This window comes from Schistocerca gregaria, chromosome 1, assembly GCF_023897955.1.
Source record: "Schistocerca gregaria isolate iqSchGreg1 chromosome 1, iqSchGreg1.2, whole genome shotgun sequence".
Classification (NCBI taxonomy): Eukaryota; Metazoa; Arthropoda; class Insecta; order Orthoptera; family Acrididae; genus Schistocerca; species Schistocerca gregaria.
Window position 1 is genome coordinate 519,957,045 of NC_064920.1, and position 25,079 is coordinate 519,982,123.

The 25,079-nt window shown below is 39.5% G+C and overlaps 1 protein-coding gene across 1 annotated transcript in view; it reads right to left on the reverse strand.

Annotated features, from left to right (window-relative positions):
• LOC126277674 (carboxypeptidase B-like) overlaps nucleotides 1–25,079 on the reverse strand; it is a 318,726-nt gene that overhangs the window by 165,678 nt on the left and 127,969 nt on the right. The window contains exon 4 of the mRNA XM_049977382.1: nucleotides 1,289–1,434. Within this exon, the coding sequence (XP_049833339.1) occupies nucleotides 1,289–1,434 (146 nt within the window). The remainder of the gene's footprint in view (nucleotides 1–1,288; nucleotides 1,435–25,079) is intronic.

The window sequence follows — 25,079 nt, forward strand, 5'->3', positions numbered from 1 at the left end:
TGTAGTGCATAGACACACATAACAGAAAACAGTATTCACACTAACTTTAGAGCTGTTGTGTTTTTCTAGTAAAAGTACTCACATTCACTTACACACACACACACACACACACACACACACACACACACACACACACCCTCACTCACTCACTCTCTCTCTCTCTCTCTCTCTCTCTCTCTCTCTCTCTCTCTCTCTCACACACACACACACACACACACACACACACACACACAACTATACAGACATTCAAATTAACACACCCACAGCTATGGTGAGACACATCATCATCAATTATTGAGAGCCATTGCTTGAACTAGTGGAGATGGGGTGGAACTAATGAAGTATGCATGAGGTGGGACAGTGTCAGGTCTTTCACCAGATGACTCAGCAGTTTCGCAACAAGGTGAAAGGAGTTCAGTGAGCAGAGTCTGCCTCTAAGCTGAATGGTAACATGCTTGCCTCTCATGCAGTGGGCCTGGGTTTGATTCCTGGATGGGTCGGAAATTTTCTCCACTCGTGGACTGGGTGTTGTGTTGTCCTCATCATCATTTCATGGACATCACTGGCACACGAGTGCCCAATGTGGTGTCAACTGCAATAAGACTTGCACTTATCGGCTGAACATCCCTGGACAGGGTCTCCTGGCCAGCAATGCCATACAATCATTTCGTTTCTGTTTCCAAGGAGTAGAGCATATAAGAGACATAAAAGAGAGGCAGAGGGGAAGGGAGGAGGAAAGAGAGGAATTGGAGATGAAGAGAGAGATAGGAAGGGGAGAGAGGAAGGAAGAGGGGTAAAAATTGAAAGCGAGGATGATAGAACAAGGTGAAGAGAGGGGGAGATAGAAGAGAGAGAGGAAAAAGGTGGGAGGGAGGGAGCAAGGGAGAGAAAGAGAGAGGGGGTCAGAGTTGTGGGAGAAGGCAGTAATGATCTGTCCGGGGAAAGAGTGGCGTGAACAGAAGAGAGAAGGGAAAAGATAGGGCAAGAGAGAAGGGAAAAGATAGGGCATGACAGAGGGAATCGGTTGGGTTAGTGGAGGTAAAAGGGCAGTGGGATTGTGAGAGCACAGGATATGTCTTGAGAGGATACAGTTTGGTCTCAATGTGGTTATGTGTGTGAATGTGCATACTTTTGCTAGAAAAAGAGTAAGAGCTCAAAAGATAATGTGGTTATTCTTTTCCATTATGTGCTTGTATATTCCAAATGTAAGTCCACTATACATCAGTGATTGCTTTTCCTTATTTTATGCTTATTTTATGTGTTGCATTTAAATAAAACTTGTACTTACAGGCCCATAGCTATGAAATGTAAGGTAGAGTTTCAGGCGATCTCTAATGGACATGACATAAGCCCTAAATGCCTGTGTTTCCACTTCAGAGAAGGGCTTTTCTCCTGCATAACAGCCTGAGCATGGATCACTGCTAGCACCACATTCTGTCACAAAACCAAAATGATTTTTAGGATAGTACCACAAAATGTTAAATTATATCTCAAGAGCAAAAGACTACAAAAATAATGTTATTGATAATATTTACAATAGTAAAATAACTGTATTTCTTATATTATTTTCCACAAAGACCCCACTGCAATTTGATAACATGAGCACAATCATTTTATTGCACACATCATTGACAAGTTTGAAACTGAAAATTGTTGCAGTTCCAAATCAATGAAAGATACACATATCAGCATTATCTATTAGGAAGGGAATATTTGGCAATGTTGATAAATCTGGATATGGATTCAAACACAGAAAAACGTACATCTCAGATGGCAATGAGAGAAACATCCAAAAAGCTGAAATTACTGTTTTCAGTGGGGAAAGAAGAGAAAAAAAAAACAGGTAATTGTTGAGTAATGTTATCATCTACCACATCATAAAAAGCTTCAGTATTGTACTAAATTGTGACAATTACAAAAGGAACAATTGTAATAAAAAGATTTAACACTAGTAATTTAAAGTGCATGAGAAGGACTCCTAGCCTTAACTTAAATAAGTGTTTTGTTTTCATTTTGTTTATTTTATTGTATGTACTGCATCATTTGATTTGTGTGGACTCTGATAGTGAGAGCAGCTGCTGCAGAGAGAAAACTCTTTCACTGGCAAAAGCAGCCAGGCCTGAAATATCTGAGGAACTATGATTCATTGTGCTTTACAGCTGATGTGAACTTAGACATGTATTTGCCCTGTGTCGAATTATAGAATAAAGTGCAAGTTATACATAACTATGTCATTACAATATTTTACCTTTATCCCATCCCATGGATAAAATCCACATTGGTGACCCATGAAGACCATGTACACCTCATCTGAATGCTTCTATGTCCCCAGATTGAATACTACATACCAACAATGGAACCATCTTGTAACTGTCATACACCACAATTTCTAAAATGAGACAGTCACTTTTGTATACTTTTGTATGGATGTGTTTAGCATGTCACAAGCAGGAAAATTATCATTCTCAGTGCAGTGTCAACAATGCTGACAATGCTGCTTATGTATCCCAACAGACAGTCTATTGGGTGATTTTATTCTGTACTTTACTCTGTGCACATATTATTCCAATACTGCACATCAGCTTCTTGCGCATGCAAATACTTGAATGTCCATTGACACTGATATGTCTACCGACATACACTCAACCGTGATAAAAATGTTTGACCCACATCACATTGTTCAACCATCTGAAATGTTTCTGGACATTGATACTGAACTTATACCTGCACAACATATGGATACTGTGAACTAATCTGTTGTGGCTCGCTGTACATTTTCCTGCCCATCAGCACAACCACAGATCAACAACTCCACCACCCATTTCAGTTCACAACCTATGCTGCCTCCATTCTGCCAACACCAACCTGTGATTTGGTTCTTGATTACTGTGGGCATTCTGACCACCCATGGCCTCTTGGATGACATCACTTTACTCAGGCTCTTGGCAATCATGCAGGCATAATCAGTGATATAATCTGGCTCTGGCTCCTGCAGAGGGCAATAAACAAAACACCACAAAGTTTGCACTAGATTAGTGCCTTTCACAAATACCAGAGAAGCAAGTAAAACAAGTCATCTATGATGAATGAGCTACAGGATGCCTTCACATCCTTGGCAACAGTTACATACAGTGATGAATATTAACCTCATGCCTGAACACACACTTTGGACTTGGTCGATTGTAGAGCTCCCACATCAAGCACAATTGTGCAAGAACACAAATCACTGTAAAGCAAATTAATATTGGCAGACAAGATTTTTACTAATCAAAATATCCAAGGGGGTACTGCCGGTCTATAGTATCCAACGGGCCCGTTGGACACTATAGACCGGCAGTACACCCTTGGATATTTTGATTATCAAATACGCCGGGAGAAACTCAAGAATCACAAGATTTTTACTGTTTTGCAGAAACAAAAATGTATAAATGCCACACTTAACAATGCCTCCAACAGTGACTCGCATCAGCTATGCCACGCCAATTGTGTAGATGCAACTAGCTAGGCCAATCACACCTGTGTGTAATATATCTCCCTCACAGGGGGCAGTTACCTTCAACTGACTACAGCAAACATTCACACAATCGTAAACCATGCCTTGCACATTGAGATTTCTGTATGGGCTGCTTCCACACTCAATTTGTTGATATGACATATAAATGCCAACCATCATGTGATTCCTCAAACTGAAGTGCAATCAGAAATACCGGGTGATCAAAAAGTCAGTATAAATTTGAAAACTGAATAAATCATGGACTAATGTAGATAGAGAGGTACAAATTGATACACATGCTTCGAATGACATGGGGTTTTATTAGAACCAAAAAAATACAAACGTTCAAAAAATTTCTGACAGATGGCGCTTCATCTGATCAGAATAGCAATAATTAGCATAACAAAGTAAGACTAAGCAAAGATGATGTTCTTTACCGAAAATGCTCAATATGTCCACCATCATTCCTCAACAGTAGCTGTAGTCGAGGAATAATGTTGTGAACAGCACTGTAAAGCATGTCTGGAGTTATGGTAAGGCATTGGCGTCAGATGCTGTCTTTCAGAATCCCTAGAGATGTCGGTCAATCACGATACACTTGTGACTTCAGGTAACCCCAAAGCCAATAATTGCACAGACCTGGGAGACAAAGCATTACGAAAGTGGTGGGTGAGCACACAATCGCCACCAAATGACGCACGCAAGAGATCTTTTAAGCATCTAGCAATACTTTGTTTATTTTTTTGTTCTAATAAAACCCCATGTCATTCCAAGCATGTATGTCAAATTTTACCTCTCTATCTACATTATTCTGTTTTTGTTCTAATAAAAACCCATGTCATTCCAAGCATGTGTGTCAATTTTTACCTCTCTATTTACATTATTCTGTGGTTTATTAAGTTTTCAAATTTATACTGACTTTTTGATCACTCGGTATTTGCACCAGAAAAATTGTCAATTTTAGTCTTCCTTAATTTGTAGCTGAATGCTGCTACTAAGAATAATGTTTATTGGTAAGTATCCTAACTGTGAGTTGGCAGTTGTTAATATTTCAGGAATGAGGTAGCAGGTACTTACAATTGAAGAGAATATTTTAATTAGTTATTAGTCAACAATTAGTTTTATGTAATGCATTACAAAGTAGCATTAAAAGAACACAATTTTATTTTAGTTTTTATAGGTTACATTTTTTGTGTACTACTATCACAGAATTCTTCTATGCTACATAAACACATGGGTTTATTAATGTGTTCTGCAATTAATTTGAATGATATTTCTTTGATAAGTGTCCCACAGCTTTATTATTTATTTTTTATTTACTGATTTATTTATCCTGGCTAGGTAACCAGGTATTCTATGTGTTTTACAAGATGTTCATCGCAACACACTTGTTATAGGAAGTCTTACATTTAATACGAGACACTACACATAGAAGTAACTATAAGACAAACAGTGGACATAGTAGTAGTAGTTATAGTATAATGGTTGGTAACAATTATACAGAATAGTTACATGTTTTAAGTCTTTACTGTCCTTCAAAGTAGTCACGTGCATTGTGTATAACTTGTTGTCAGCAATGTGTAAGTTGTAGGATACCTTTAGCAGTGCCAGTTGTGTTGATAATTCAAATGGAGTGATCTATTGCCCAAGGAATCTCTCTAACAGTTCTGAGGCAAATGCCATGAAGTGCTTCCTTCAATTTGGGAATGAAATTAAAGTCAAAAGGGAAACTTAGGGAACTGTGGTGGGTGGCACAGCACTTCCCATCTCCATGGATTGGACAAATCACTCATAAGTTGTGCGATATGTACCTGAGCATTGTCATACAAAATGGTGGCAGGACATGCAGAAAGTGTCACCACTTCTTTCTCTAATATGTTTACAGGCAGGGTCCCAGAAACAAACATCTGAGAGAAAGAAGCAGTGATGCTTTATTTTGAAGGTCAATGCTCGGACACATATGGCATGAGTTGGGAATTGCTGCAACATCCACCAGACTTAAGCCCTTGGTTCCTAAATCAAACGGAGTACTTTGTAGCACACACTACAGAACTGTTACAGAGATCAGTCAGGAGGCAATACACCACTCCACTGAAACTATGAACATTACTGGCCCTGCTAGGGCTATCCTATGACTTCCACATCATTGGCAACAAGTTATACACAATGCTGGTGACTACTCTGAAGGATGGCAAAACTGTGGAATGTGTATCTATTTTGTACAAGTTGTAAATAAATAGTTACCAGTAAATTGCAACCACCATAAGAAAACACGAAGTTCACATTAATTCACGAAAAGTAGAACAACAATGACAAAATACTGACAGAGTTTAAGCTGGTGGCAATGGCATCAATTGATGTGAAACAAGAGGGAGAGGTAACGAAAGAGAAATATGACAGAAAAACATAAGAAATGGGGACTGAGGGAAAGAAAATAATGTAACTGACTGAAAAAATTGTAAGTAGAGTAACTATTAGAAGATAAGAGCATTTGCCTTACTGTTTAACAGAGAGAAACTGCCCCTACAAGAATTTTCTGTTGGTTCTGCAGTTAATGAAAGGGAGAGCTTCAGCCTTTTTCTTAGATGCAACAGGATACTGAATTGAGTACAGAGTGCTGTGTAGTTTGTTACAGAAGTGTACAGTTGCAACAGAGAGGAAATTTGCAAACGTTGTTTTATGGATTGCTAAGATATTAGATAAACAAGACATCATGTTATGACTACAAAGAGATAGCAGGTACTTAATGTCTGATTTACATATTTATTTATTGCATGTTTCATGGATGCATACAGTGATTAGTTCCCATGAATATTAAATGTGTGAAGATAAAGATTACTATACATTGGTTGCCAGACTTGAGGACAACAGTAAATTTCGCATTATGCATCACTGCCAAGTAATGTAGCTCAATGAAACTTGGAAAATCCAGTATGGAATGAAACAGTATAATGAAAAGGATGCTTGCTACCCACCATATACATTGAAGCACCAAAGAAATTGGTACAGACATGCCTATTCAAATACAGAGATATGTAAACAGGCAGAATAAGGTGCTGCTGTCAGCAGCGGTTATAGAAGACAACAAGCATCTAGCAGAATAGTTAGATTGGTTGCTGCTGCTACAATGGCAGGTTATCAAGAGTTAAGTGAATGTGGTGTTATAGTCATCACATGAGTGAAGGGACGTAGCATCTCCAAGGTGGCAATGAAATGGGGATTTTCCAATACAACCACTTCATTTTACGAATGTACCATGAATACCAGGAAACTGGTAAAACATCAAATCTTCGACATCACTGCAGCCAGAAAAAGATCCTACAAGAACAGGACCAACAATGACCGAAGAGAATCATTCAATCTGACAGAACTACAACCCTTCAGCTAATTGCTCCAGATTTCAGTGCTGGGCAATCAGCAAGTATTGGTGGGCAAATCATTCTATAAAACATCATCGATATGGGCTTTCAGAGCTGAGGGCCCACTTGTGTATGCTTGATGACTACATAACATAAAACTTTACACCTTGCCTGTACTCATCAGCAGTGGCATTGGACTGTGACTGGAAACTTATTGCCTGGGCAGACGAGTCTCATTTCAAATTGTATCGAGCAGATGGATGTGTATGAATGTGGAGACAACCTCATGAACTTATGGCCCCTGCATGTCAGTAGGAGACTGTTTAAGCTGATGGAGGCTTTATAATGTATGGGGCATGTGCAGTTGGAGTGATATGGGATCCCTGATACATCTAGATATGACTCTGTCAGGTGACATGTACTTAAGCATCCTGTCTGATCACCTGGATCTATTCATGTCAATTGTGCATTCCAATGGACGTGCGTAATTCCAACAGGGCAATGCAAAAACCCCACACCTTCTGAATTGCTACAGAGTGGCTCCAGGAACAGTCTTCTGAGTTTAAACACTTCTACGGGTCACCAAACACCACAGACATGAACAATACTCAGCATATTTGGGATGCCTTGCAACATGCTGTTCAGCAGAGATCTCTACCCCCACACACTCTTGTGAATTTATGGACAGCCTTGCAGGATTTATAGTGTCACTTACCTACAGCACAGTTTCAGGCATTAGTTGAGTCCATGACACATCATGCTGCAGCACTTCTGCTTGCTCGTGGGGGGCCCTACACAATGTTAGACAGTTAAACCAGATTCTTTGTCTCTTCAGTGTAGCAGAGATGCAGAGTCACAGAAAGGCACAACAAAAAGACTGGCAGAAAGTTAGCTTTTGCCCAACAAAGCAATTGTCAAAAATAGACAATATACAAACATGCACACACTCACACAAACACAAATCACCCACACATGGCTCCAGCTGTCAGAGACTGTGGTTATGTGTCTGTGTGTGAGAATTGCATTCATGTGAACATGTGCATGTGAGTATATTGTCTATTTTTGGCAAAGGTCTTGTTGGCTGAAAGCTAAATTTATGACAGTCTTTTTGTTGTGCCTTTCTGTGACTCCGCATCTATGCTACACTGTGACTTAGCTGTCCACTATATGGTGAGTAGCACCTATCCATTGCATTATATTGTCCAATGAAACTTGGATCATACATAGAAAGAACTGCTACAGAATAGTACACAAGGTAACTGAAAGACCTACTCAATGAAATAATCAGAAATGATACTTTTATTCAAAGACAAGAATTACACTGAAATTACTGCAATTTACGACAGTCCCCTGAACATTACAAAATATGGTACACAGGTCTTAATATGGTATGTGAACACCAAGGGTAGCAATGTATGCTCTGCAATGTGCTCCCATGCTGTCCAAAAGTTTGATAAGGAGCTCTTGTGGCACTGTGTCCCATTCCTCCACCAGTGCAGCTGACAACTGAGGGATGATCACTGGTTCATGAGGATATGCTGCAATATATGTCCCCAGCACATCCTACATATTCTCTATGGGTCTTAAGTTAAGAGAATGGGCAAGCCAATCTATTCATTGAATATTAACACATCTCAATCAATTCTCTACCTGTGCATTTCTGTGTGGTCATGCTTTGTCATAGAGGAAAATGAAGTCAGGGATGACTGCACGCTTGGAAAAAAGAGCATTGGGAAGGAGTACAGTAACACAATAGTGCTGAGCAGTGAGTGTATTATGTGCAAAAATTTGGAGATCAGTACACCCATGCCTCTGCGTACAGTAGCACCTGAACCACAAAAATGATCATATTTGACCGTTAGGATGTACCTTCATATTGCTTGAGGCTGGAACACACAATGCACCCAGCAACATTGTTGAATATGATCATTTTGGAGGAGTAAGTGTTATGGTGTTGGGAGGCATAATGTTGCGTGAGCATACAGAACTCTAAATCTTGGACTATGGTACCCACACCAGTCAACATTATTGTGCCACTGTATTCCTTTCCTGTGAAAATAAATGTATTGTTCTGGAAAATGAGTTTATTGCCAAGGCTGCGAATCAGAAGAAGAATATTAATGACATCAGTGTTGAACAGAACGCTGTAGCAAAAAAAAATGAAACAGAACCTTAGTAGTTTAGGTCAAAAAATTTGAAATGTTAAAAACAGTATGCAAACTAATGTGAACAGTTTTAGATGAAAACATTTTAGTTCAGAAAAATTGTATTCGCAAAAATCAGTATTCAAACACTCCAATCTAAAGTTTTCCAGCAGACAATTTACATCCAGTAGATTTTCTGAAGCACTGTAGAGACAGTTTTGTGTCAGGCATGAGGGATGATCAAAACATTAAATTTGTTAAAAGATGTCTTGAAGGCAAAGCTCTGTCTTGGATAAATCTAAATTTAAGTCAGTGGTATACATATCACAGTTTCAGAAAAATGATTGGACTCTGAACAGGGGAGAATTAAAAGTGAATTTGTGAATGGTCCTAATTACTATAGGAATAGGGACAGTACTCTGAAAGAATTTTGTAAGAATCAACTTAAGAAATTAACACACCTTGACAAACCATTTGATGCAGTGACATTGATTGACACACTCAAAATGAGATTACCAGAAAGGTTTCAGTGAGATTTAGTACATTGACCTGATGACTGCCTTAAACAATTTTTGTGGTATGTTGACGGGCTCACAGTAGAAAGTAAGTATGTACCATAACAATCAAAATGATAAGAGATCACAATGGCAATGACCACAGAATCAGAGATAATGATAATATCTATCAGGGTCAAAAAGTTAATAGAGAAAGAAATTTTGAACATCAGCAGAATACGAATAATGGGGATAACCATGGGCAATTTAATAGGAGAAACAATCATAGAGGTAAATATTCAGGAAACAGCAGTCCACCTCAATGAATGTACACAGTTTTGGTGCTAAGAAACACGAGTACAGGACCCCAAATTTACACTTGCAATTAGTCAATAATAACAGTGTTCGTAATGTGGCACAAGTATCTGAAGTTGAATACAAGGAATATCAGATTTCTCATTTATGTTTTGATCAAACGTTTTGGGATACTATGTTTAATTATAGTGATGTAGATACTAAACACTAATCAGAATGAGAGTATTGAGAATTTTGATGTACTGTGTACTAGTGATTTCTTCAACTGGTCAGGAAACAGTGTTATTGATGTATGTAAAATAGGTAATGATGGTATTGGATCTGACCTAGATGGTATTTTAGATGCAAATATGAATCAGAGCTGTGAAATAACTGACGTTTATAAGTCTGAGATTGCTAGCTTATTGCAGATAAATGGAGGTGTTGATAGAAATGAGACTTGTGTTGTTAATAAGTTTGTTGATGAAGTAATTTTGGAAGAATATGATGATGATAATGATGATGATGATGATTAGATTAGATTAGTTTTTCATTCCATAGATCCGTGTTGAGGAGATCCTCGTGGATGTGGAACATGTCACCTTTTTTTTTGGAAAAAAAACTGAAATAACAATACTAACAGTATGAATATATACAATACATCATTTACTTATATTAAAAAATTCATCAATGGAGTAAAAGGAGTTGGCCACTAGCAAGTCTTTCAGGCCCCTTTTAAACTGATCTTTATTTGTAACTAAATTTTTTGTGTTTGCTGGCAAATTATTGAAGATGTGTGTTCCTGAGTAGTGGATCCCTTTTTGAGCTAAAGTAAGTGCTTTTAAGTCCTTGTGCAGATCATTTTTGTTCCTGGTCTTGTATGTATGAACTGAGCTGTTTGTTGGAATTAGAGATATATTATTTAGGACAAATTTCATTATGGAGTACCAGGTGTTTGTGGAGTTTAAGAATAATGAAATTTCAGAATTATTTGTGAGTAATGTTGACCATACAGATAAGGTAAGTGATGATGGAATATCAGTACAGTCAAAGCAGTTTTTCATTAACATCATGCAGAGTAGTGATCCAAATAGTAAAGGTGAGTTATCTGTAAGCCTAGAGAATGAAGGTGAAAAGTTTTTAAAGTGTGTTTGGGACCAGATTGATGTCAACATACATAAATGTGCATTCTGGAATAAGTTAGCTGTTGTTAGTCAAAACTTGTATCCAAATTGGTGGAATGAAGTGAAAGAAGATCTAAGCAGGAAGTGTAATTTTGACAGTAATATATTTTGTGTTCCTTTTGTAGTAAGTGATGTTAGTTCTGCTATGGAATCCATTTGTTGTGTTCAATCTCTACCTTATAACTTGAGTAACCAAAGTAATGCTATGATACCAGTAAAGTTGATAAAACCCAGTAAAGATAGTGTGCATATAGTGTATGACGAAAATGAAAGTGATCTTTTACATGAAGTGGCTAATAACAGGAATGATGATTCAGATTTTGGATATCCTTACATTACGATTAAGATTCATCTGCAGGAAGGAAACTGTTTGACTGATACAGGTAACCCAATTTGTGGTATATCTGAACAGTTTAGGGACAAGATGTAGTATAGTATGAATTTTGTGGAGAAGTCCACTGCACATGTAAAAATAAGAAGGACTAATGGTAAGCAAAGCAAGTATGTAAAATGTCAAGTACTGTTAACTTTAAATATAGAGGACTAGATCTATGAAAATGGATGGTTAATGATACCAAGTCCAGAAGAAAAACTTCAGGAGAGCTTCTGTGAAGTTTGGAAGGTGTGAGACAAGGTACTTGCAGAAGTAAAGCTGTGAGGACGGGGTGTGAGTCGTGCTTAGGTAGCTCAGTCGGTAGAGCACTTGCTCGCGAAAGGCAAAGGCCTCGAGTTCGAGTCTCGGTCCAGCACACAGTTTTAATCTGCCAGGAAGTTTCAATATTCACTATGTTTTTAGATTCATGATACTATATAATTTTGCTTTGTTTGTCAGGTATTCAGTACATAAGGTAACATGATCTCTAGAGTTTTGTCTTATCTACTGACTGAGTTAAAATCTATGATGCACTATATAATTATGTTCTGTAATAGATTTGTGGTTTAGAATTTGATACATATATGACATGGGACTAAATGACTAGATCCTTTTACAGTCTTGATGTGGGACAATGTTCTTAATTTGTACTGTAAAAATTAGGAATAATATCTTAGCATATCTGTGTGTAATACCTTATTAGTCCATTATTATTGTTTTTAACTCTGTTTATTAATGTTTCACATGTGAACAACTTTTAATCTCAACTGACATAAACCCCACATAATTGATTCTGGAAAATTAGTAGGAAGAGCATATGTCATGTGATGTGTAGAAGGTATTGAACAGCATATTTAGTACACAAAACAATGTTTCAGGATTTGATGTGAATGCCAGACAGGAGTGGTGCTTGGGAGTGTGTGACGAGAACTCTAGCGATGAAACTGAAAGATGTGGGCAGATTCACTCCCCATAATGCTGTATTGGTGTACCCTGCTGGACCAGTCAACTTGCAAGAGATCTAGGTGCTGGGTAATGTACTCAAGCATCTGATAAATACATCACTGTTGTGACTGAGATTTGTAAATTGTTAGCAAAGACTCCTACAGACAGTGTTCACATAAATGTATATCTTTCATGTAGGGGGGTTAACTTCTGAATACATTATGTAACTTAAAATCAGTATTTTTTTTATCAATTTTAAACAAATCATTTAGGCTCTTTTGTATGTTTGTTAGTTTGTATGGATAATTAGTAAATAGCGTGTAATACATTTACTACTATATACAATATAACAAGATGTACACATCTGATTTCATACACTGATTTTGGTTCTCAAGCTACTTGATTATGTCATCATTCAAAGCTGTTTATGACTCTAGTTACCTGTATTTATCCTGAGTATTACAATATTGCACCTGACGCAAACTTGAGTTGTGGACAGACTTGAGGAGGAAGTTCGGCTCAGTTTCACCAAACAAAACTCCCATTTTACCGTAGTTTATTCACCTCTTTACACAAACAAGGCTTACACAGAACTGAATGGTGGAACTGCACAAAGATAATGTTTAGCTTAATTCAAAGATGATACTTAGATTGATACTGGTGTCGACCCCAGTGGCGCCAAATAGCCCCCCCCCCCCCCCCCCACTACAGAGTACATTTGACAGGCCGCGGGAGGGGGGAGGGGGAGGGGGAGGTGTACTATGGCGTCGACAGGGGTGGTCCGTGGGAGCCGGACCAGAGTCAGTTTGACGGCATTGTCGGGAAGCTGAGTGGGTAGGTGTTATGACGGAAGGTCTGGCCACCGAACCTGGAAGTCATTGAAGCGGGCCGGGCATCGTACTGGGCTTGCTGGTCGAACGGCGACAGGTCGGCCGGTGGTTTGTGGGAGGAATGCTGCGACGATGATGATGTGTCCGGTGGGCGTGTTGAACACACGAAGCATATCCAGGTCGATGTCGGGTGAGAGGGGAACACATTTCACCAGGTGGCAGGGAATGGCGGAGGTTGTGTCATGAGCACAAGGTGAGGGAAAACACATGATGAACAGTGTAACATCACATAGTATTATAGAGATATCATGGATTATGTCCCGGGGAACACCTCGCACAAGGGCACGTTCAAGATGGGGGCATGAGAAACCTTGACAGGGTGAGGCAGGAGAAGGGCTCGGTGAAGGGCTCAGCGGCGACGATGTGATCGTAGGTAAGATTGACGTGGGGAGCTCAACGGAGTGCATGAGATCAGAGTAGAGGGTGAGGTCAGAGAAGAGCTTGACGATTGGAGCTGGAAGTCACTCGACCAAGTGTGTAAGTCCGAATTGGAGGGAGTGGTCGGAACGTCATGAGCTATGACATTGAGTGGCGTGGTCGTGGCCTGAAGGGAGCTAGAAGCAGGCTCGACATGAGTAGGCTTAAGTCTGTTGAGAGAGACTGTAAGAGTTGAACTTTTATCTGGATGTCATAGGTGTTGGCTGAGCACTGGAGAACTCGGTACGGGCTGGTATATGGATGTTGGAGGGGAGCACGGACAGTGTCATATCGGAGCGAGACGTACTCGCAGTTGTCCAGAGATTTCGGGATGGGAACCATAGGGTGGGAATGGCTGGGGGGTGCAGGGATGTGGAGGTTGATGAAATGGCATCTGACCCGGGCCACGAAGGAAGGTAAGTCAGACTGAGGGAAAGAAGCGGAAGGGTTCACAAGTTCGAGGGAGGACAATGTTCTGCTGTATACGAACTAGGCTATTGTTCCTTTGAGGTATTCCGTATAGATCGCACAAATGACATGTAGCACAGATGGAAGGGCCTTCGTCCATAGAGAGTCATGGCATCGAAGAGCTGCCTTGAAAATGCGGTGCCAGCACTCCACTAGCCTGTTATTTTTCGGGTGATATGCTGTGGTATGGATGTGCTGGATGCAGCAAATGTTACAAATCTCATTGAACGGGGGCAACTCACATTGTCTGCCCTGATCAGTCATGATGATAGCTGGACATCCAAAACGCGACACCCATGATTCAACGAAAGCTCGAGCAACAGTTTGTGCCCTGATACTGGGGAGGGGCACAGCCTTGACCCAGCAATTTGTTCAGTCGAGAGAAGAGAAAACATAATGAAAGCCGTTAGAGGGGGAGGGGGGGGGGGGGGGGGAAGGACCGACAGTGTCAATGTGAATATGTTGGAAATGCCCAGGAGGGATCAAAAAGGAGCCGAGGGGGGGGGGGGGGGTGAAGTACTTTGCAGAGTTGGCACGCAATGCAGGAGTACGCCCATTGCTGGCAGTCCTTGTTGACATTTCTTGACACAAAACGCTCTGCTATGAGACAGGCAGACACGAACACCGGGGTGGGCTAAATTATGCAGTGAGTTGATGACAGCTCGATGGAGCGTGGTAGGGATGAGGGGGTGTAACGTGCCCGTACTGTTGTCATATCAGATCTCACCAGAAATGCCAGAGAAGGTGGTGCGGATGAAGTGTAGTGAAGAGGTAAGCTTATCAGCGAGTTGGAGGTTAGGCAGTTCAGAGAAGTCTAACAGCTATGAATGGCATCAACTCATGAAAGGAAATCAACAACAATATTGTCAGCACTCTTTATGTGTCTGACATTGGTGGTGAACTGAGATATGAAGTCCATGTATCTGAAGCGGTGAAGAGGCGGGTCAGCTCGCTGGTTTGAAATGGCCACAGCCAGGGGTTTGTTGTCTGTTAAAACATAGAAAGTGTGTCCTTCAATGTCGGTCTTAAAATGCTTGATCTCTTCATAGACCATGACCTACTCCCTGTCAAACGTGGAATATTTACGTTGTGCATTGGTGAGCTTGCGCGAGAAGAATTGCAGAGGCAAAGTTTGGCCGTCGGATGTCTGGCTAAGGACAGCGCCGATAGCAGTATCACTTGCGTCTGTGGTGATGAAAAACTGCGCATTGGGATGAGGATGCTCGATGGTGCAGGCCTTGGCAAGAAGATTTTTGAGAGCAGTGAAATAGGCAGTCATAGCAGGGGTCCATGGAACGGACTGAGAGCCAAAAGTGTTAGTGCCTGCCAAGGCGTCCGTCTGTGGAGCCTAAATCTCTGCAGCCTGAGATAGATGTCAGCGATAATAACTAACCATCCCCAAAAAGCATCTTGGCTCTTTGACTGACAGAGGTTTGGGTAGGTTTAGTATTATTTGTACTTTGTCAGGGGGCAGTTAAATGCCATCGGCAGATACCCGAAAACCAAGAAAAGTGACAGATGGTTAATGTAGCTGCAATTTTTCCTGGTTGGTCTCAATGCCTGCTGCTGCGAGAGTGTTCATAACATTTTGCACATGTTGACTGTTGTCCTCGATGGAGGAACTGAACACAAGAATGTAATCAAGATATGTAAAGCAGAATTTTAGTTTGAATAGCACTTTGTTGATGAAATGTTGCCTGGTCTGGGTAGCGTTTTTCAGACCAAAGGGCATGAATCAAAACTGAAATAACCCAATTGGGGTGGTGGTAGCTGTCTTCTCGATGTCTTCAGGTACCATGGGGATCTGGTGGTAAGCCCGTTTGCAATCAATGACAGAGAACCTGGTCACACCTGTGAGGGAACTAGTAAAGTTGGCAATGTTGGGTATGGGGTAGGTGTCCATAATTGTCCATGCATTTAGTTGACAGTAGTCTCCGCACATATGCCATGACCCGTCTTTCTTGGATGTCATATGAATGGGATTGGACCAGCTACTGGCAGAGGGCTCAATGACGTTGCTTTTTAACGTCAGAGATGTGCTCGGGACAAAGTTGACGTGGTTTACTGGAGATTGGGGGGCCTTTTGTGAGTTGAAGCTTGTGAACATTGCTGTTGGTGATGACAGAAATGTTGCCGCCGGCACAGGAGGTGGTTTGTTTACAATGTGTGGTGGGCAGGACAGGTGAGATATGGGTCATGGTGTTCGGAGCCACTCGGTGGATCCAATGGGAGCCAAGTTGGTGAAGTGTCCCAGGAGTCAATGTGACAAGATAGCCACCAGCTTGAATCAGTGGTACCGTGGTCAGGTGAGCTTGGTAGAGCTTGTGAAGCGTTAGTGAGTCCATTGTCCAAGGTCACGGCCTGTGGCAGCATGGTCGCGGCCGTAGCCCTAGGCGAGAGTGCACTGTCTGTGTTGTCAGTGGCAGTCATATGGCGGCACTCAGGATCCAAAGTTGCATAGTATGAGGTGCTGTCCGTGAGGGTAGGGGTAAGAGCTGTCAGTTTGGCAACACATGACACTCGTCACGCATGCCCACTCGTGTCCAGCCGAGTGTCAAATGCTGCTGCGTTAGAGGGGTGTGATCCTGTGGAACTGTCAGTACACGTTATGGTAGAATTGATAGCACCATTTCGAAATAGGGCAGTGATGCATCGTGTTACTTGTCAGCAATTGTCACTGTTTGTTTGACAGGTTCGGGAGGCCTCTGAGCCAGAGCAAAGAGGATGTGAGGAGATAGTTTATCTGACCAGATGGCGAGGAGAGCTGTGTCAGAGAGTAGATCGGTGCTGACCAGGGCACGTAGCCATCTCCAGAGCTGGGAAGGTCTGTCGTTGCCTAATTGCTCGACGTGGAGCACTTGCCGTATTGCTGCCACAGTTGAGCTTGCAAGCCGACACAGAACTGTCTCGTTGGCTAGAGTGTACCGGGTAGATGAGTCCGGATCGTCGACCAGGTCAGCAATCAAGTAGTTCTCTTGGTCATGCAGAATGGTGATGCGGCACAGAAACCTGTCTGACTCGTCGAGTTTGTAATGGTTGGACTCTTCTTCGACAATTTTGAACCAGGTTGTTACTCTGTTGGGATTAAACAGCGGCAGCATCGGTAAGCATTGTAGAATGCTCGGAAGAACAGGTTGAGTTGAATTCATCGGAGCACTGCCTGAAACAAGCTGTTGTTGCTGTAGTATTTCAGGAGAGTGTGACTCCTGGGGATGTGGTGACGACAGCTGGTCGGGTGGCTACACGGAATGCCGATGTGGGTGAGACACTGTAATGTGTTGATTGCATTTGCAGAATCTCAACACGTTGCAGTTGTGTGATGGAAGACCAACATGGATGAGGCACCGGGAAGTGCTGAGAACAGTAGCAGAAGCTCAACTGCTGCCCGCTGTCCACATGCACAGTGTGCAAAATGATGTCGAACGTCGGACAAAATGTTCGAATGTTCACTGTTCATAGCCACTCTGCTGAAAACGGTATGCAGATAAGGTGAATGTCATGGCACAAAACACTGAGGCATATCAGTAGGAGGATCAGGCAGAGAGAACAAGTTATTGTTCCTGTTGCAGGCTGAGGTATTGAGGCAGGAAGGTATGTGCTGATGCTTAACCAAAGCAGGTGCGGGCGTGGTCGGATACTGAGAAGGTTGACCTGTGAACAAAGCAGTTCCAGCCAAGTGTCAGGAATCCGCATGGTACTGCACGGATTGTGGCGTGGCAAATCATTGTCCCGGCGGTGGTAGGTTGTCCAATGAAGCATTTGCAGGAATCGGCATTGGTCCCACACTGCACGGAGATCCATAAGAGGTAACTCCACCATCACTGAGGGAGGGCACAAGTGGTGGGAACAAAGGCATGAGATAGCCGGAGTCGTGTGCACTCGTAACCTCACTTATTGTTGCAGACTTGAAAACGTCTGGCGAAATCGGCGTAATCATTGAGTGAGAGGCATCGTGTTGCAGTCCTGGTGGGTGTACATCACCAGCAACATGATGCATGTCAACCACAAAATCCGACGTAAAGCATTGGGCCTACGTCATTGTTTGAATGCTGTGTCAAAGTAATACACGTTAACATAACTGACACGGAGGCCGCGGACACAGTAAAACAGCAAAAATGGAAGACGTTACAACTCGGGTCGGTTTCACCAAACAACACTCCCATTTTACAGCAGTTCATTTATTCACCTCTTTACACAAACAAGGTTTACACAGAACTGAATGGCAGAACTGCACAAAGATCATGTTTAGCTTAGTTCAAAGACAATACTTAGATCAATACTGGTGATGATCTCATCAGCGCCATAGACTCATGGATAACTCTGTTTTGGGTACCCCTGGTCACTACGACTGTGTGTGTGTGTGTGTGTGTGTGTGTGTGTGTGTGTGTGTGTGTGTGTGTGTGTGTGTACTCAAGGAGAGCGAACAACTATTGATTGAGGCAAGATGTTTCTTACACTTACTCTTTATGATTATGAGTTTTATTAATTTTGTTGTGTCGAAACATTTTCTGCTGGTTTGTACCCAGTGTGGTTTGGAATCATGGGTTGGTCCTTACACAGTATACTTAGACCCTAACACTTTTTCTATTATTTTTTACTTTTATGAGTCAACATATCCTTAAATACTCTGGTTTATATAGCTAATTGATATTGTACTATATTCCTACTCATGAATCTTGACTTTTTATCAAATATCTTGTGACAGTATGTTCCACAGATCTGAAAATCTGAATGCCACATCCGAATATATGTATATATTGTGACTTCTATATTAGATATTATTCTGGTCTGTATCCTCATTGTGAGGTTTTCGAGTCGGCTCACTCATGGTATACTTAGGTCCTCTAATTTTTCCCTTCTCTTTTGAAGATTTTGATGGTTTCATTTTATGAATGTAAACTTACAATTTGTAATTCTAGTAATTTACCTTGGCCCTGTATTTATTTCTATAGTTTAGTGTTGCAATGTTATAATTTTGACCTTGTATCAATTATCTTGTGACAGTACGTTCCACAGATCTGAAAATCTGAATGCCATATCCTGATACATGTATGTATTATCTCTTCTAAAGTAGATATTTTTCTTATGTTTTATGTAATATGTTATATATCAGATACTTCTATACATCTATAACCTTTGTTTTGGCCTCAATTTGCACACCATTTGTCAGACGTTACAGTCTGTCACACAATATTGTAGACACACTGTTTCCAAATTTTGTGAGGGGGATATTGTAAAGGTACACTATCCTCTAGCATTACCTTTATTTAACAGAAATAAACCAAAAAGTATTTTTCAAATCTTGTATATCTCAGCAGTTTTACTAAATGAATTTCATATGATTTTCTATATGATGTATTATATTTTGGGATAAAATGTATAAAAAGAAATTAATTTGTTACAATAGGTATGAGCTAATTCTGTACGTACAGCTAAAATTATTCTTCTTTTAGAAGTATTTGAAATTTCGAAGTATCTGGCACACTTTGAGTTCCTATTATTAATTACACAATCTGAAGTAATTATTGAACTTATCTCTGGACTCATTTACAAAATAGTGATGTAATTTGATGGAGATTCTTCTTTTGTCAAGAATGTTTGTAAATTCTTTTTGTGTTGTAAACTCTTTGGAATATTGTTAGTACTGCAGAATGTAGCAAGAGTAGTGGACATGCCTCTGATGGAATTGGATGTGTTTTTAATCTTGGCAGTAACAATGTAATTTTTGGTTTTACAGAAGTGGAGATTGTAAAGACAGTGGGATATAGAAGAATGTGTCATAATAGAAACAAGAGCAGTGAAGAGACATACTACTGGGAAATTAGTTAAGTGATGCAATTATGGTAAAATAGAAATAGACATTAGGCAGTGCCTGAATGAAAATAAGAAAATCTATATAAAATAATTATATTAACATTTGACAAATGTTGTAAAATAGTGATGTATTTTTGTAGTTTTGTAGGAATCCTCATTGGGCAGACAATTCTGTAACATATGTACAATAAATATACATAACCATACTACACAATAACTGAATGAAAAAGCTTAATCTACAAGAAATACTTGTATTAACGTTTGACAATCATGAAGCTGTTATCTGTTTCTTATCTTAAGTAAGTACTCTTTCACAAATACACCAACAGAGTAGAATCAATGATGCAATAGAAACTGTTGTAATCTAGCTTTTCACAAGGATTCACTATTCCTTAAGTTTTTAATCTCAGTGTGAAAGAGGGTGAAAAGTTTTGCACCAGCATACTTAACACAGCTCTGCATGAGGAACAGATTTTTTGACTGACACAACTAATTTTGATTTACATTGAAGAGCTTCAAAAATTATTTTCTGCTTCCTGTTAGTAAAACAGAATTTCACTACGCCACCTAATGGGCTCCTGATGCCATGCTTCTGGGCTTTCTATAATGGTAGTTGTTGATACACACAAGTAAGATCACAGAAGATACCCACCGGTGAACGGTTCTTGTTTAGGGACTCTAAGACATCTCTCACAAATGTGAAGACTGCCTGTTCTCTCAATATGTTTTTTGAAATCTAAACACTCTTTTATTTAAATTACTAAAGTAAACAAGTTGTTTGACAATCATGGAATGCAAAATTTTTTGAATAGTTTTGAAAAGACAGTAAGAATTAAACTGCTCTGTAATTATTCATGTCCAAAAGGTATTCTTTCGTGAAGTTGTTTTAAAGTGGAATAATTTATCCTCTCTGGGGATATGCATTGGTACATTGCTGTGTTAAAATTTGGGTCAGTATTCCTCATATTTCACCTGAGCAGTGTGTCAGCAGCTTGCTTGAGATATTGGCAAATTCAGATGGAGCTCTATTTTTTGATGAGATAATCTTTGTTAAGTGTAGCGTTCAAGTGAATAAAAGTCACAGTTCTATCATGAAAAAATGAATTTGTGAAAATTGTAATATGTAAAATTGTAAAAGTGTAATTGTAAAACTAAATGAAGGCATAAGAAGTTCACAAAAATTTGGAATGTTAAAAATGTGATATGTCACATCAAACAAGTGAAAATTCTGAGCTGAAGAAATGGCATATTACAAAAGATAAAAAAAGTAAGCCACAACTTGGGAATCTGGTGAGTTATGAGAAGCAGAAGGAATTGTCAAACAGGTATCAAACATAGTAAATTGAGTTACATTTGCAGATAAAAACAGGTGCACTCTACTGTCAACTGGTAGTAAAGACTGCAGTAAGAATGGACTTCATAAACCCAGTGTGTGAACAGAAAAATAAACCACTCCACAAAAGAAGAATGCAACTGAAATCAATGGCCAGTGGCTAAAAGCAGTGAACCTCTAGAATCAGATGAAAAAAGACTGTTAATAAACTTTATAAACAACATGAAGCTAATGGCTACTCCACTCCAAAAGCTGCCATAAAAAGCAATGTACTTTTGCTTGCTGAAGGCCATGGAAGAAAGTTATCTGATACTCTACAAAGCATAAATCATAAAATCCACATAAGCAGCACGGTGACACCAGGAATAAGAACAGAAAACATTTTAGCAGACTTAGCTCTTGACCAAACTAGAGCAGTGTTTAGCACAAACATCCAAGTTTAGATTTTCACTTAATTGCTGCAGCCAAATGTCTGGATGGTTCCTTTCCAAGCTTGTGTTCCATCTCTAATGACCTCACTGTTGACAGAACATTAAAGCCAATCTTGCTTCCTTCCTTCCTTCAGCTCCTGATGGCAAAATGTTGCATGACAATGAGTTTGTCATCTGTATAATGAGTACAAATAGTATGGCTTATAACGAAGCTGATATTTATACTGGAGGTTTGTCTAAGTTTCTAGAATGAAACAAATTAAACAAATTGAACAAGTTGATGAGATTCTAGAAGAAAGCAAACAACACATATACGTTGTGAATGAACTTTGATTCAAGAATGAAGAGGCTCATAGTTTCAATTTAAACAATTACTAAATCATGAGTGCATATTACGGAGAGATAGACATGGGTGGTGGTATATGCATTTACATTACAATAACATTTACTGTGAAAAGAGTGAGTGGGTTGATAATCTTGCAATGGAGATGTCCTTTGAGGTAGCAACAGTTAAAATGAAGGTAGGCAAAAACAGCTAAATAATTATTGGACAATGGAAAATACAGGAAGGAATGTAACAATATAATGAAAACAAGTTGATGAAATTCTAGGAGAAAGTAAACCACACATATATATTGTGAATGAACTTGGTTGTAAGAATGAAGTGGTGTATATTGCTATAACCATATCAAAATAAATAAGGAACCAATTGGAATAACACCCAACTCACAATCCAGTTGACCATGTTGTTACGAATCTAGATAGGAAAGATATGATGGTAAGAACTCTAGAAACATACCTCTGAACCATAGAGCTCTATCCATTGAGATTAATAGACCATAAAATATTTCTGCATAGTGATCTACTCATTTATAAAAGGAAAATTAACTATAACAAACTTAAGAAGGAACTTGCACAGACAGACTGGCAGAAGATATACAGATCGCATAATATCAATGAAAAGTGGGTCCTTTTCTATGAAATATTTAACCATAGTTTTAATTGGGCATGTTCAATAGTGAAAAAAGATATCAGATTACACAATCACTTTAACATTCTCATAGAAATGCACAAAATAAAAAAAATGTGAAAGACCTACACATGCTGTTCAGAGATACAAAACACCAATACTTTCTAACAAAGCACAAATGCAGCAGAAAAGCTTACACAGAAACCCTGAAGAGACTAAAAGCACACCATTATGCTGAACAGATAAGCAAATCCAGGAATGTTAGAAAACCAGCCTGGCATAGGCCTTCTGTAAACAAAGAATGTGAACATAGAGAGAGCCCATATCACAGCAATGCAGCACAAGAAGAAAATGGAATATTGCTAATTGAGTATGGTATGTAAGCCCTTCATTTTAGTAAGACATTGAGAGAAGAAACTTATGGATGAACACTACAAATAAATTCAGTTAAAATGAGTAACTCTTTTTTCCAAATGACTGTAAAAGAATACTGGTCTGTAGTTATGAAAATATCAAAATGCAAAATAAAAACATCTAGTTGAAACATCTGTTAAACATAAGCTTTTAGGCTTGCTTGTGTCTGTGTATGTGCGGATGGATATGTGTGTGTGTGTGTGTGTGTGTGTGTGTGTGTGCGAGTGTACACCTGTCCTTTTTTTCCCCTAAGGGAAGTCTTTCCGCTCCCGGGATTGGAATGACTCCTTACCCTCTCCCTTAAAACCCACATCCTTTCATTTTTCCCTCTCCTTCCTTCCTTCCTGACGAAGCAACTGCCAGTTGCGAAAGCTCGTAATTCTGTGTGTGTGTTTGTGTGTTTTGTTCATGTGCCAGTCTGCCGGCGCTTTCCCGCTTGGTAAGTCTTGGAATCTTTGTTTTTAATATACTTTTAGGCACTTTGATTGATGAGCAGCCCACATGGAAAGAGAATATCAGCTAGAGCTGTAAAAAGATTGCCAGTAATATTTACTTACTAAAATGTCTTGCAGAAATAATATGCCCCCTGTGTACTTAAACAAATGTACTATTGTTTAATCCACTCACATTTGCAATATGGGATTAAGATTTGGGATAGGACATCCACAGTCTACATGGAATAGGACTGTCATGCTTCAAAAGAGAGCAGTTAAGATAACTGCTAATATAAGCAACTGTCAATGCCGTAGGGACTACTGTACTACAAAAATTATAATTTACTGACTGTGTATTCATTGTAGGTCCTTAGACTATAATGTTTGTAAATGAGAATGATGAAATAAGTGCAATGAACAGAGACATCCATAATTACAGTACATGCACCAGATGTGACTATCATAGAATACTGACTAACAAAAGAGGTAGAGACCATAGTCCCTCAAAACTGGGAGACAATTCTATAGTAAGCAACCTTTTTAAGTTCAAGTTGAAACAGTTGTTAAATGAAAGATGTTTATACTTTCTTAAAGACTTCTGGGTTGCAATACAGATAGTTCTGCTTTTATATTGTTCAATATGTTAGTAGTAGTTTAGATTCGATTAGATTAATTATCATGCCATAGACCCACAAAAGAGGGGATCCTCCTGGGTGTGGAACGTGTCAGAAAAACACATTACAAAAATGTAATTAGAAAACTTGAGTTTCATTAATTTTTATGATCCTCAGTCAATAAACAGTAAAATTATGTACATCAATTAAAATTAAACTAATAATATTTACAGGTTTAATACTTACATCTGCTTTCATTAAATCCATCATTCGCCCAGTAACTATGAGATGTGACAATAAAGTAATGAGACTAATGTGAAAACAAGTGTTGCTTACCATTTTAGTCAAGTTTAGTGTTGTCTCCTTCAAAGTAGTTCCCTTCTTATTCACACACTTTTTCCAGTGCTTCTGCCATTGATGGTAACATTTCTCGAACTCATCTTCTGTAATATCCTCCAAGACCCTTGACACAGCTTTTTGCACATCTTGTGTTGTTTGAAAATGGTGTCCCTTGACCACTGTTTTGACTCTTGGTAATAGAAAAAAAAGTCACACAGAGTGATATCTGGTTAATAAGGTGGCTGTGGTAGTACTGAAATTTGTTTTGAGGTTAAAAATTGCTGTACTGACAGAGCAGTATGGGATGGCGGATTACCGTGATGCAGAATCCAATTATCAGCAATGTTGGCATGAACACGAAGAACTCTTTCATGAAGTGTTTCTAAAATTTCTTTGTAGTTATATTGGTTAACTTTTTGTCCAGGAGGTACCCACTCTAAATGACATCCGGTATGGGAGGTTGATGGTCGTCCACTGCAGTCTTCATCTTCAACATTCATTCTGCCTTCACTAAACATTTATGCCAATGAAAAACTTGAGCTCTTGACATAACCTCCTCTCCAAAAGCCTTCTGAAGCTTACCGTAAATTGTCATTGCATTTTCACCCAATGACATACTGTAGCACAATATTATGCTGTTCCATTTCCGTGATGAGAGACACAAACATG